Source organism: Mugil cephalus, chromosome 6 (genome assembly GCF_022458985.1).
Source record: "Mugil cephalus isolate CIBA_MC_2020 chromosome 6, CIBA_Mcephalus_1.1, whole genome shotgun sequence".
NCBI classification, from domain to species: Eukaryota; Metazoa; Chordata; class Actinopteri; order Mugiliformes; family Mugilidae; genus Mugil; species Mugil cephalus.
Window position 1 is genome coordinate 5,757,994 of NC_061775.1, and position 14,592 is coordinate 5,772,585.

The 14,592-nt window shown below is 39.5% G+C and overlaps 1 protein-coding gene across 3 annotated transcripts in view; it reads left to right on the forward strand.

Annotated features, from left to right (window-relative positions):
- The window catches only part of slc44a5b (solute carrier family 44 member 5b), a 33,499-nt gene extending 18,984 nt beyond the window's left edge, over window positions 1-14,515 (forward strand). Inside the window, exons 4-23 of one of the 3 annotated variants that reach the window (XM_047587708.1) lie at window positions 236-320; window positions 591-675; window positions 811-924; window positions 2,787-2,847; window positions 2,956-3,079; window positions 3,208-3,252; window positions 4,627-4,710; window positions 5,414-5,526; window positions 5,662-5,793; window positions 6,004-6,103; window positions 6,187-6,279; window positions 6,461-6,548; window positions 7,130-7,392; window positions 7,586-7,680; window positions 7,777-7,880; window positions 7,982-8,055; window positions 9,791-9,861; window positions 10,305-10,393; window positions 10,737-10,821; window positions 12,569-14,515. In XM_047587708.1, the coding sequence (XP_047443664.1) occupies window positions 236-320; window positions 591-675; window positions 811-924; window positions 2,787-2,847; window positions 2,956-3,079; window positions 3,208-3,252; window positions 4,627-4,710; window positions 5,414-5,526; window positions 5,662-5,793; window positions 6,004-6,103; window positions 6,187-6,279; window positions 6,461-6,548; window positions 7,130-7,392; window positions 7,586-7,680; window positions 7,777-7,880; window positions 7,982-8,055; window positions 9,791-9,861; window positions 10,305-10,393; window positions 10,737-10,821; window positions 12,569-12,666 (2,003 nt within the window). In that variant the 3' untranslated portion in view covers window positions 12,667-14,515. Of the gene's footprint in view, window positions 1-235; window positions 321-590; window positions 676-810; window positions 925-2,786; window positions 2,848-2,955; window positions 3,080-3,207; window positions 3,253-4,626; window positions 4,711-5,413; window positions 5,527-5,661; window positions 5,794-6,003; window positions 6,104-6,186; window positions 6,280-6,460; window positions 6,549-7,129; window positions 7,393-7,585; window positions 7,681-7,776; window positions 7,881-7,981; window positions 8,056-9,790; window positions 9,862-10,304; window positions 10,394-10,736; window positions 10,822-11,121; window positions 12,447-12,568 lie in introns of those variants that run through there. The other 2 variants (XM_047587707.1, XM_047587709.1) reach the window with 2 other exon arrangements.
- Window positions 14,516-14,592: the final 77 nt, after the last annotated feature.

A 14,592-nucleotide genomic window follows, 5' to 3' on the forward strand; every position in this document is an offset into this window, starting at 1 on the left:
TATGCAAGTAGATACACATGGCTTTGTGTGCATGTGCTCCTGAGATTCATAATTCCTACTGGTGTATACAACACTTTCTTTGATCCATCTCTACTTGGATCGTAATAAACTGTGTGCTTTTCTCTGTTACAGTTACAATAGACTAAATAGAAACACGGCATGTATCACTTAGGGCCCCAGATAACCTGAAAATGTGTGATGTTCAATATAAAAATGTGTTGTGATGTGTTTCCAGCCTGGATCCATGGTGACCCCAGGAAGGTCATCTATCTAACCGACAGCCACGGACAGTTTTGTGGCCAGCAGAACACTCCCAATGCGTGAGTATAGACATGTCTGCTTCATAAATGACTATACAGTGGAATAATTATTTTGTCCAACTCTGTCTGTCAGCTCTCCATTGTAATCTTTACGCTCACAGTAGGCTTTGACTATGCTACGGATGATTTGTGATTGATTCTGGCAAGATTTGGTACGCAGATCTCTGCTTTGTGTGTGTGTTAAACGCGTGCTGATAAAACATCGCACAGTAATGAACTTTTGGATCTGTCTAATTGAACTCCCCCCTTCATCATCATCTGTCTCCACAGAAACAAAGCCATATTATTCCATTTCAACATGCTGAAATGTGCCAGTCCTGCAGTTTTAATTAACCTCCAGTGCCCTACAACCCAGGTAAGAGACTGAACGAAGCCCCTTCAAGCAGCGCATTGTACAGCGCTTTATGTTCCTCTCCAATTTTTCCGGCACGCATGATTATGCAAGATTGATGGGCCTTCTCATTAAGAGGTTGTGTTGCCTCTCCTCCAGCTCTGTGTCTCCAAGTGTCCTGACAGATTTTCAACTCTCCTGGATGCAAGGAATACCAAAACCTGGGACTATTACAAGCAGTTCTGCAAGCCGGGCTTTGAGATTGGCAGTAAGGTGAGAGATGGTTAATGGTCTGTCCAGTCTTTTTGCCAGCTAAATAAAAGTAAGATGGAGTGTTCTGACTGCTATTGGTACAGGTCTAGGACATCTATTCTACTCCTCTGAGTTTCTTCCACATCATTTTGACCTTTTTCTGTATTACAGAAGAACTTTTTTTTTTTTTTCACGAGAAAATCATTTCACCAGTTTGGTGTATAGAGTCATTAAAAAGAAGAGCTCATTTGAATGTGCTTTGAGAGACGGACGGAAGTGAGCTAGCAGCTACTCGTACACATCACGGCCCCCTTCTGTCGACTGGCAGCAGTTCAGCGCCAATGACGTTGGGATGACGGGGTGTAAGAATCAAAGTGAGGTGTTGTGTGGGAACCTAACAACTCAGCCTTGCTGTTTGAATCATAGTTTTCCTTTCAAGCGTCATCTGAAGTATGACAGCGTTGTAGGATTCAGCCAAACTCTGTCACATCTGACTACTTGGACTTCTTCACCAAGAGCGATACTAATAATTAGTAAAAGCTGTAATTGTAATAAAAACTTAATTGTTACAACAATTTTGATTTATTGATGTAAATAACATAATTACATAAAATAATTACAAAAATTTCCACTAGTTCCATTTGTTTCATTAAGCCCTTCATTATTTCAAACCGGTCCATTGTCAGGAAATGCTTCAAATGACTGTCTGTCTTGTCTTGTAGATGCATTTTTGGTTCATAACGGTGGCGTTTTAAATAGCTGGCAAAACACATTGCACTTAGCGTGAATACTAACAAAATAAATCTAACAGTCAACTCAAGCTGGAGGAGTAGGAAGAGTTTGACTTCCCATTATCAGAAATCATCAGCTGTAATGATGACGATTTAGAATTCTAAGTTTATATTCTCTTAGGGCCAAAGTACAAACTGATTTACTTGCTTCAAAGGTGCAAAACAGCGCATCGGCATCCGGTTGGCGCGTTTTCCTCAATGAACATGCATGAATATTAACATGCGCAAAGCGATTTATCAAAGCTGACAACAAATTTTGCGCATAGAAACTTCGTCTATATTTAACACGTCTCAAAAGGGCGTGCAAACGGTGTGCCCTATGCGTAATTGCGCACACATGGATGCTGTCATTGTAGGGAGGAGGAATTCACGCATTTTCATTTTGCAACTAAACATTACCCTGTGAAGCACATTCTTTTTTTTATTCGGTAAATTCGGTAAACAAAGTGGGCCTACAATATGGAATATTTCCCTTTTTTCTACTTTTTGAGTTAAATGTGGCCTCTCTGTCAACATTGTGTGGGCCTCTTTTATTTGGCAGTCTGTCACCGCGCCGTGTCTTATAATTATATGCAGATGTATTTTGCTCTAACTGGTATGTGTTTATTTGCCTCTTCAGCTGACACCTTCGATGTAACGGCACCAAATGTCATTTTACGCTCGCAGTCACTCTACTCTGAGTCTCTACGGTGAACACAAATAGAGCACGCAAAACCCTCGTTTACATACGGATGTTTGCATCCGCTGTCATTTACGTAATCAGTCTTAGTAAATCACCTGCAAACCGCAATTCCAGCCCACGCGCACAATTATGGATTGCGCCCTTAGAGTAGCTATATTTGACGTGTTTAATACAGCGTTTTATCTGCAGATATTACCAAAGCCATCCAGGTCTTAATTTAAAAAATATATGGATACTTTAATTGAAGTACTTCAATAGTGGGCCCTGAGTTTGATGACCATTGTGATACTTCATTCAACAATATAATCATCAAGACTGCCACTTAAAGTTCATTCCATTGTGTCTCTAGCGTTATGATTAAAGACTCTGATGAGTGAACGGTCACTGTTCTTCTTTTTTGACCCTTTCAGTCAGTTGCAGATGTCATTCGAGATGAGGACTGCCCATCTATGATTGTGCCAAGTCGACCTTGTAAGTCAGTCCCTATAAACTGAGTAACTGTACCGTAACCCACAATAGCTTACTGTTAGTTTGCCAAGCCACTCACCACGAACAAACATGTATACAACTCTGTTTTAGTCCTACAGCGGTGCTTCCCCGATTTCATTAGCAGAAATGGAAATCTGACTGTAGCCAATCAGACCTTCTTCAAAGATGGTGACAATAAGCAGAGGAGTATCAACGACCTCAAAGAAGCTGCCAAGTAAGAACTTGTTTTTGTTCGTCTAGTTTGATTTGTGTAGTTGCACTAGGAGATAAGGATTGGCATGTTTCTTCCCACATTAATGTGGTGTCTAGAGTAAATTTTTAATACTCTTATACTTTTAATAGGGGTACCAACACTGCACCCAGAGAGTTCTGGACAGATATTGCAGGGTATGACAAGTGAAGTGGGCATGTCACTTAATAATGCCCAGGAATGTGTCCAGTCACATTCAAAGTCATGTGCATGTTTATTGCACGTAAATGCAGCTTACTTACTTACTTAGCTTACTAAGTTCAAAAATAGAACTATGTGACGTTCTTCTCTTGAACTTGTAGGCTAATGACATCTGCTTTGCGTAACTATTAGCATGTTATCGGGCTGAGGTACCAAACTTAAGATAAGCAGAGAAATCATGTGAGGCTAATGCTGCAAATGTACAGTACATGATTCTGTGTTTGCTTGGATCTGGTTTGTTTCCAAGGAACTACCTGGAAATATAATGTGATTTAACGCTTTTCTTTCCGTAGCCAAGTAACAGCCCTGCAGCCAAGAGCGGAAAGGTCCCAAAAATGATTAATTTTGGCTCTTTAAACTTCACCTCTGCTATAGCAGTTGTCCATATGTAGCCTAACCTTCCCGCTTATGCTGTTCATCAGGAACATTGCTACATCCCTTCAACTGTACCTCTGGATGGGAATTAAGACAGATTAATGACATTGCTTACCTCAAAACAAAAAGCCATCTACTTCTTTGTGAGTCCCTGTACTGTCTTTGTCAAATAAAATAGAGCCGTGGTGCCCCCTGGTGGTTGTTAGGTTTTCTCACTTGATCTAGATGCTGGGTATGATCCAACATTGGACATTGACATTTTGAATTAAATTTAATAAGGTTTCACTCAGTGCTGATTGTAGTTAACTGTTTGTCCCATAGCAGTGTTCTGTTGTCCTCTGTGCCTCAAGTCTGGACCTTAGAAATCCAGCTGAGTCACAGCACAGTGTTTCTGCAGTAAAACTTTGCATAGTCATATACTACAAGTTTATTTGTGATTTATTTTAGTGTTACTCTAAGTAAAGCCTTTTAGTGAACCTAGTAGCTGAGCTTTCCTGTGTTAGCCTATGAAGAAAAAGATGGTGTCTTCATCTAACGCACCTATGACAATTTGCTATACTGTACCACTAAATGCATTCAGTAACACACTGCTTTACCATTTGTTGCTATGTAGCAACTACTGCTCAATAGTGCTCCAGTGACGCTAACTCTGTTTTGTGGCTCTTTGATATGAAAGTTATTTTCCAGACCCTCAGATAGCATAAGCAGTTCCTTAATTTGGGATTTCCAAAAGCATTTTGAAACTGCATTACTCTTTGTTGCGCTGTAAGAGCATTAAAGATAAATCAGGTGTCAAAATCTTTTTGAGAAAACCCTGTGAACTAAGAGGAGCAATAACATAAACCTGGAACAGTCACTCTTTGAGCTATTAATTCCCTTTTTGTTGCTTCTTCTCCCTCCTCTTTTTCCCGTCACGTCTTGTTACTCTGTCAAAGAGGTATTGCCAATCTGCTGAATGCCAAAGAGGTTGGCATGAAGATCTTTGAAGATTATGCAAATTCATGGATCTGGATTCTCATGTAAGTATGACTTCAGGCAATTCCAATGAAGTGCTGTGTTCTTGTTGGGGTTGGAGAAAAATCTCTGATTCATCAATAGGATGAATGATAAAGCTGATGATATATACAGAAATAAAATAATATAATATAATAATATTCTGATGAGGTATGTACAGTAAAAGTATTTTTTTTGACATATTTGAACAAGTAAACATTTATTCCTCTTTAAAATATCTAAACAGCTAAGGTTGACGAAGGTTGTCTACTTTAACTATAAACTCTTCACAAGCATTTTTTGTTAAAAAAAAAAAAAAAAGGTAAGCACATCAGATGCCAATATTACCCTATTAAACAAAAATCAGGCATTTTGCGTCACTGTCCCCCAGTCTCAGACACTGGCTTGCTGTAATTTTTGACACTCATCCATGTAAAAGTTCTTCAACTCCCAGATGTTTGAGCCTTTTCTGACGGCATGCGGCTCAGTTCTAAGGCAGCGAGGCGACCCTAGACAATCACATTTCCCTCACTAAGATTCAAATGTTTTTCTGGTTTGTCTTTCCAAAGTGTGTTGCTCAAAAAGTCACGGTCTTATTCTTATCATTAAGCACTGTTTCAAAGAGGAAGTGTTTGCTTCTATTGTTTGTATGAATATGTTAAATGTGCCAACAACTTACACAGAATGTACTTAGTTTTTGACATGATGCATATGTGTGTGTTGCTGTAGAGGTCTGGTAATAACCATGGTAGTCAGCCTGATATTTATCCTGCTGCTGCGCTTCACTGCTGGTATTCTACTGTGGCTCATCATCGTTGGTGTCATCATTGCAGTCGGCTATGGTGAGTATGCACAGTCAGTTACTCGTCTGCCGCATGCCCAGTGGACGGGTTGGATGTGTTTGTTGTCATGGTAAACTTCAGCAGATTTTGGACGTACCTAAGCTCTGTCATTCTCTCACACTCTCCTCCTCTCAGGTATCTGGCACTGTTACTGGGAGTACAGTAGTCTGAAAGGGAAGCCAGGTTCTGTCGCCACCATCACTGACATTGGCTTCCATGCAGACTTCAGCATCTACCTTCAGCGTAGCCAGACGTGGCTCATCTTCAGTACGTTGTCATATTGTTTGTGGTCCTTGTGACTACTGATATCCTGAGTGCATGCGTTACTGCCACTGACTATTCTATTAAGAGTTGAATCCAACCCTGTAGTGTAATATTTTGACAGTGTTTAAATGAATATGCTTACTCAAACTTTTTTTTTAAATGCTGAACATGTTAAAACGTGTTTGTTATGTGTGGACTGAATTTGTTTTGCAGTGATCTTGCTCTCTGTGATTGAGGCAGTCATTGTGATTATGCTGGTATTTCTGAGGTTGAGGCTGCGCGTCGCTATTGCACTGCTGAAGGAGGGAAGCAAGTACGTGTGGATCAAAACGTGCTAAATATAATGGCGTGTTCAGCTCTTGTTTTCATGCATACAATGTTTGATCTTGTTTTCAGGGCCATCAGCTACATCATGTCCACTCTCTTCTACCCTGTCATCACCTTTTTCCTCCTGGCCATCTGCATTTCCTACTGGGCTGTCATAGCAGTGTATCCTTCACACTACACAGAACAACTGGTTTTTGTACACAGGAACATGCATAATAGTCATAGCATGTTGTATTGTATGTGTAAATGGAATGCAACACGAGCATTAGGTTTTATCTTAAGTGAATTATACTCGTGTACAAGGAAATTTATTTTGTGTTCCCCTTAACTAGTTTGCCTTCAGTTTCTTAGCATCATCTGGTAGTGCGGTCTACAAGGTCACACCTGCTGACGATCACTGCATGTATGCAAACCTCACATGTAATCCCGAGGTAAGCCTATTATCTGTTGTCCGATGAAATGTTTTCACTGAAGAAATACTGCAGTGTAATTATATTGCAGTGTTTTGTTTTTCAAAAAAAAAAAATACTGGTGTCATTGATTGGAATATGGGATATATTGGATGGAATGAAAATTCACAATCTTTTTAACAACTGAAAGAATCTCAATCAGTATACTGTATGTGTGTGTGTATGTGGTCCTTGAATTTCTTGGTAGCTGCTCTTCAGATCTCCTTTATACTCTGGGAGGACCTAAATTTCAGCAGCTGCTAGTGAAACTGATCTTCTTTACTGGCTGAAAGTAAACTAGTAGCTGACTGCTACGGATGTTATTTATTAGTATTCGGTCCGGAGTTTGTGGAAAGTAATGCAGTAATGATGAATCTGACCTGTGGCCACGTGTCTTCCTAACATTTAAATAAAAGCCGTACATTTTTATACATATAATTAATTAACACGTGAGCTGGAGGCACAGTGGAAGTAAAACAAGAAGAGAAACATGACACCAGTCTGTGATTCAGTAGCTATATACTAAGCACATAATAATGAATAAACCTATTGCTTTATTTCAGACCTTCAGTAACACCAACATTACCAAAGTGTGCCCGGGGTCACAGTGCATGTTCGCCTTCTACGGTGGGGAGAGTTTGTATCACCGCTACATCTTAGTCCTTCACCTGTGTAACCTTTTCGCGTTCCTCTGGCTGGTCAACTTTACCATCGCGCTGGGCCAGTGCACCCTGGCCGGGGCCTTCGCCTCCTACTACTGGGCCCTGAAGAAGCCAAACGATATACCTGCCTGCCCCCTCTACTCCTCATTTAGCAGAGCTATACGGTGAGTATCTGTTTAGCCGGTTTTAGATCTCTACATTAAGTGTTGAATGGATTTTTTATTTATTTTTGATATTCTGAGGTCTATTGTGTCTGAGTGAATTAAAAGTTTGTATAAGTAAGAAAGGCTGTTTGTCTAGAATGAATTTGCTGGGAAAAAATGTTGACATGTAACAACCTATTTTCTCATGTCACAGTTATCACACAGGTTCTTTAGCCTTTGGGTCTCTGATCCTTGCTGTGGTGCAGATGGTCCGCATTGTTCTTGAGTACCTGGACCACAAACTGAAAGGCAAGTTGTAACTATTAAAGGCAATGTTATTCCCACTCTTACTAAACTTGATGATCCTTTGAAAGGAGATTTTGATCATTGTTGATGTTTCCTCAGGTTGTCATAATGCCCCCGCTCGCTTTTTCCTTTGCTGCCTCAAATGCTGCTTCTGGTGCCTGGAACATTTCATCAAGTTTATAAACAGAAATGCATACATTATGGTGAGTAATTTCCAACTGCTCTGTTGATGAATTTATTGCCATTATCTTGTAGTTGTGTAGCCTTTCTACCAAGCACCAAGCTACTTTGTTCTCACCTACAGATAGCAATATATGGAAAGAACTTCTGCACATCTTCCAAGGACGCGTTCTTCCTCTTGATGAGGAATGTTGTGCGGTAAGACCCTTATTAAATGTCTGTCTCAGAATACGGGACTTAAGCCATGTTTGATGGGATTAGTTTTACCTGGGGACGTCATGTGACAGAAATGAGACACCCACAACTGTTTTTTGTGTAGTGGATATGTATGAAATACGTTTTGCTCAAATTAACTATGCATAGTTATGATCTCTGCTACTTTCTACTTCACTCACTACATGTCAGAGATAATATCATACCTTTTATACCTCTACACTTTTTGACAATTTGCAAATTTGCAAAGTTGAAGTTGCTTTGCAAATTTGTATTAATAAGAAAACATACTGTATTTTACTGTATATTTTTAAAAATAAAATATGTGAGGAGTCTTGCATTTACTGCCCATATATATTTGGACCATGACACAACCTTCATGATTTAGACTCTACATGCCATTAGTTGAAATTAAACAACTTAGATGCAGTTAAAGAGCAAATTTTGAGGTGCAATTCAAGGGGTTGAACAAAACCATTACATACAAAGTCATGCATGTCATCCAGCTCACCGTCCTCAGTGACGTTGTTTGTCTGATGGCTTTTCCTACGTTATTCTGAATGGGTCAGCAACATCTTGTCTTTGCACCCTCACATCTGTCCAGACTTTGATTTAATAACAATAACACAGCCTTCATAACTCCTAAATGAAGGAAGGTAGAAAAAAGCAGTGAATCAATCAAAACTCAAAAAACAAGCAAAAAATAAATTAATAAAAGGTTTGAAATTAATGACGTAACACACATTAAACGCTGTCATTTAGGTTTATGGTACCAGAGAAACTAAGCAAGGAGAAATGCACAATCTCACTTGCTCTTGCTGGGAAGCAGATCTTAACAAAACTTTGTCTCTGATGAAATGTTTTGTGACATTGGTAATATTTTGCTGCGAGTAAAAACAAAAGCAGACGGTTTTAATGAGTGTGGATAATAATAATAGTTGGTGAGACTTGTTTTGGTCTATTTCTCAATGTGACATTGGCGTTAACTTGTTCTAACTAGTTTTAATGTGTCATCAGTAGTATGGTTGCTAAAGTTAGCCTCAAGGGCTGGGATGTTGCTTGGCAACACCTGTAGTTGCTGCATCTTCTTATAGACTGTGGATTCATATCTGTCATTGTCTGTTTTAGAAATGCATCAAGATTGTTAAGTGTTTTATGTGTGATACTGAGCATGTAAGCAGCTCAGAGGGTTTAGGACAAGATCTGTAAACACCACACATGAGGGCCAACCGAGGTCCCAGACCTAATTCAGATTGTCAGCAGAGGTGAATCAAAGATAAACTGGCCCAAAACTTCTGTAGACTAAGAAAAACTCTGAAAACCTCAGTAGATTTCTACATGGAAATCTTCTTAGTACATTCTTTCAGTCTGAACGAAAAAAAAAAGCTTCTCACTTTACTAAAACACTGATCAAATTAATGCCAGAGTTACATGTATTTTAGAGGGTGGGGTTGTATTAATGTTGTACACACTGAAGAAACAATGAAGAAATTAGTGTTTAAATGAAATAAAAATAAAATACAAATAATTTCTAGTAAAATAAAACAGTGTAAGTAAAAAATGTACATTAAATTAGCCTGACACAAATGTAGAAGAAGCAGACAGAATATACAGTATCTACATAGGAATAACAGTCAGGTGCAATAGTGTCCATGAACCTGGATAGTAACAGACAGTGTTGTCTCCGTGTGTCTGTGTGTGTGTTTCTTTTCCTCTGAAGGGTGGCTGTCCTGGACAAGGTGACAGACTTTCTGCTGTTCTTGGGAAAACTGCTTATTTCAGGAAGCGTCGGTGAGTTTCATACCAGCTGCACTGAAGTGACAAACAGTGGCACAGATAAAAATGCAGAAGAAGAAGCAGCACACGACCTATTCTTGAATAAAGTTATTTTACGAATGCATTTCGCCAGTTGGGCAATTTAACCAAATTCTGTTAAATCTACGAGCTCTTAAATTAAACATAAATCCTAATTGATCCTACTAGATACCTTAATGAAATTATAAAAATAATATTCAGATGTATTTATCACATTGCCTTATCACTTACAGGACCTTGTTATTTGTTCATAAGTTTTTCTAATATTAGAATTTATTGATGTGAATGTCCCAAAACAGCTTCATTGTAGCCCATTGTAGACAAATCTGTCTACAATCTGTTTCTCTGAAGTCCTAAAGTCCTTTGTATCGGATCAAGTTTTTTCATGATGTTATGTATATGTTTACCTTTTTTTTTAGGTGTTCTCGCATTTTTCTTCTTCTCGCGTAAAATACCATTTTTTCAAGAGGAGGTGCCATCACTAAATTACTTCTGGGTGCCCCTTGTGGTAAGAACTGATGATTTAGACTATTCAGTGTGCATTCAAAGCATGACGACCAGACTCTGGTGCTTAGCTTTATTCAGATCCTTTCTATTCATGTAGCAAGTCATTTCACTTAAGTCACTGTATTTTTCACTTTTGTCACCATATGTAAACATAGTGTTCTTTTCTGCTTAACGTTATTCCACATCAGGTTATAGAGTTGCACAAGCAAGTTAGTTTTGTTGAAGGATTCAGCTGTTTAGAATTTTCTTGGCGTTTGTTGGAATGCAGGTTTTTTGTTGTTGCGCTGAAGTAGTGAGTAGCTGCCAACAAAAAGCATCCTGACTGTGACCTGTGCTCTTTTCAGACTGTCGTATTTGGATCCTACATGATAGCGCATGGCTTCTTTAACGTCTATGCCATGTGTGTGGACACGTTGTTCCTGTGCTTTTGTAAGTATTCTGTTCTTTAAGTATCTCACATGAGACCATGACTGCTGCTACTGCTGCTGAGCACCGCTGTGATAGTTGAAGATGTAATGTCAAGCAGCTTGTCAGCAGTTGACTCTTTTCCTTCTTCACAGCTGGTTCTAAATTATTACTAACTGATTTCTTCTCGTTCACTGTTTCAGCTTTCTGTAATTCCTTCATGTCCTTGTTTATCTCCACTAAGCCTTTGCTTTCCTTTCTCTTTCTGGCTGCCGCTCTCTGCTATTCCCGCTCCTCCTCTCCCGCGTTGGGGCCTGGTCTTAGGTGAAGACCTCGAGAGGAACGACGGTTCTTCCTCCAGGCCCTACTACATGTCTCCCGGCCTGCACAAGATCCTGCGTAAAGGAGAGGAGAGCGCCAAAACATATGCTTCCTCCTGAGCGATGTGTGGCAATTTTACTAAACTGCTGACTCTCTCACTTCTCCATATCTACTGTATGCGTGAGGGTCTGGACGGGTGAGAGCAAGTACTGTAGGGCTAAACATCAGATCTGGATGCATCCCATCCTGGTCAGGGATGACCTGGACATGAAAGGACATGTTACATTCGGTCCAGAAAAGGCATGGGGGTGGGTGGGAGGGGGGCGGACTAGAAAAAGACTTTCATTCACTTCCTCTCTTGAGCCAACTCAGATACTTGCCTTTTTTTCTGCTACGCTATTGTTCACGTTTCTTTTCTCTTCTCTGTATTCTCTGCTGACCTCTGCCTTACTAAGAGGGTACACGTCAACGCGCAGGACGGATGCAAAGGCTGAGATAACAATGATGAAGGCATTTTTACCCAAACAAACTTGAGGACCTTAAAATGTACAGATGCCACTGAGAGACTTTGGCATAAGGAATCACCATTAAAGAAAAATAAAAAATAAAAAATGGTGGACTTATGGGGCACCCTCTTATCGCACTTTGGTCCTCTGGTGTAAATCATGTTTTGTATGCACTTTCACATACAGGAAATGAACCATGTGATTTATTTCTTCTGTGTAGCATGATTATTTTGCTGGCTGTTGATGTTTGCCATTCTATAGGTTGCTTTAATCCACCATATTTATACTAACACAAACACACGAATCCAAAAACGGTGTGTATTATTGCACTTAGCAAAACAGGTTTCTCTTAGGTTACATCTGTTACACAGGTAATGTTTTCCTTATGCTCATAGATGTACTGTAAACCAGAAATAGACTCTGTGGGAGGACAAGACTTCAAAAGACAATTTATGGTTTTTTGCTTAAAATCTGAACGAAACCTGAATGTTTTCAGGAAACTTCTGAATGCAGCCACTAGTTTATGTGCCTAGTTGTGGAAAAAAGAAAAAGAAAAAAAAAAAGTTCCTCTTCTTCTGTGGTTTTAGACCTAACACCACGAACCTTTGCGATACAGTTTATAAAAGGATGTCAAAGCCATTTTTGGTAACATTTTTTATTGGATGGTTCGGATGTTGTGCTGTTTTAATACTAAGTATAATACACACATCTCTCTGGAGGTTATTCAGTGTTCTTTTTGTATAGGAGAATTTTTTTTATCAATGAGAACCCAATGAAAATGTGAATCTTTGTTTTCAAATAAACATAAATGGTTGAAGTGTTGTCCTGTGCATTTTCAAATGTTTTAATCTGAAAGTTTAAGATGATCAGAATTGACAGAGTTTGAAATTGTTTTTCCGATAGAGGTCTTGGTTTTTTAACTTTCTGCTACTGCCGCCTCCTAGTGTGGGACCTGGAGGTGAACGACGGCTCACCGCGCCGGCCCTTCTACATGAACAAAACCTTGAGGAAGATCCTCAACAAGAGGAACCATAAGCGCTAGAGACAAGACGAGAGATGAGCAAAGGACAAAGACTGAAGCCGAAGCAGGGTACAAACTAATGTGGAAAGAAAAAAACGTGCCAAATGTAATGTTAGTGTACGTTCCAAGTAGCAACTGTACACTATAACATACCAACTGTAGATAAGTGATTTTATAGAAGAGTCACACTGAGTTACTGTAAATAGTAATTTGTATAATGTACTGTTACAACCTCAGCCACGGTCATTCTACACATTTAGTTCCTATTGGAACAAGTTATTTATTATGGGGACTGTGGTGACCTCAGCTTTTATTGTTCTTTTTAATGTCCTGTAGTTGCCGAAGTTCACCACTTGGTGGTGCCAGGCATCACCAGATGTGCTGCGGGGTTGAGGTGTGAACACCCGCGGGGTTTTTATCCATGAAATGGCCAAACATCAGTTTACTTGTGTCTTATCACGGTTTTTGACCTAAGTGTCTCACATTGAGAAACATATGCACCACTCAGTGTTCACTGTTTTCATATTTAACCGGCAAGGACATAATGACATGGCAGTTCAGAGTGCGTCACTCTTAAGTGCTTTTTTCTTAGGATTGCCATGACTGTCTATATAATGTGTACATATATATATAGTGTGTGTATGTATGTATATAAATGTATGTGTATGTGTGTGTGTTTTTTTGTTTTTTTTTAAAGGGATGTTTCCCAGCCAGAAATTTATATTTTTTTTCTCTATATGCAAAACCTTAGAGATGTGCTCATTCTTTCCTCTTTTAACTTGCTGCTGATATGAACATATGTATCTGTGACTCTGAGGGCAATGCAGTGAGACTGATGACAGTTATTCTAACCATTACATAGCATAAGACTGAAAAGCAATAATAATAGTTAGTGAAAGGCTATGAGACACAGGTAAAGTAGATTTTTCTCTCCAAGTCAAAATTCAGGGAATAAAGACGCCAATGCAGTGTTTTGCTTTTAGTGCACTTTTTGTTATGGATTTTTAGTTATGGGTGAGATGAATGAGCGGCGCAGCTGTTGACAGATTCACACTGTGTCCTTGTATTCTCCCGACACCAGACCTTCAGTGAGGTTTCTTGGATGACGTCGGGAGATGCTCACCGTTAGATCTTGTAGGATCTGACTCATGCTTGCGAGTCTTTGTGCTGTGTTTGTTGGCCCTGACAGCCTGCCCTCATGGTGCCTTTGAGTGACAGCACCTCCAGACTCACACACCCCCTGTCCCCATTTGAGCTGAGCGTGCCCGAACACGCGCGACGTAACCATTCAGTAAAAGCAAAACAACTCAGCTTGTGTATATGAAAGAAGGCAAACGATGCATGTAGTGTGCAGTAGGGCATATTATTACACATGTGGCGTGTTGTTGTCTTTTTTTAATTCTGAATAACTGCAATACTGGCAGTGTAATTTTACTATTTTTTGCCCATGTAGCTCAGATTTGGTTTCATTCCCACCGGGGTGAATACCTAAGATCTGATAAGTGAAGTAAAAGCAGTGTTTTTATATGCCTTCTCCTCCCTCCCATGTCTGGAAATTAGATTCTTTTGGCCAACCACAGTCAACAAGTAGATACAAGTTAAACTCTCTCTTCATATAAAGTGAATCCCACTGTACAGATGCGGTGCTCTAACCTGTCGACAGAAAGATGAGCAATACTTAAACTGTTATACTTATTGTGTCTCATTTGTCAAGAGATTCGACAGCATAATTACATGTCATATATTTGTTCGTGCAGTTAATGTTGCATGTGTTGTTTAATATAAAATATTACCGGTGTGTGTACCGTCGTCGGTCAGATATAAATGTGTTTTGTTACTCCTGCTTTTATTAATAAAAAACTCTACTATGCCCACTTTTTAAAAAAAAAAAAAAACTATTACTTTCTCCCCTGGCTCTAAACACGACCCCACACCAGCTGTTGTGTA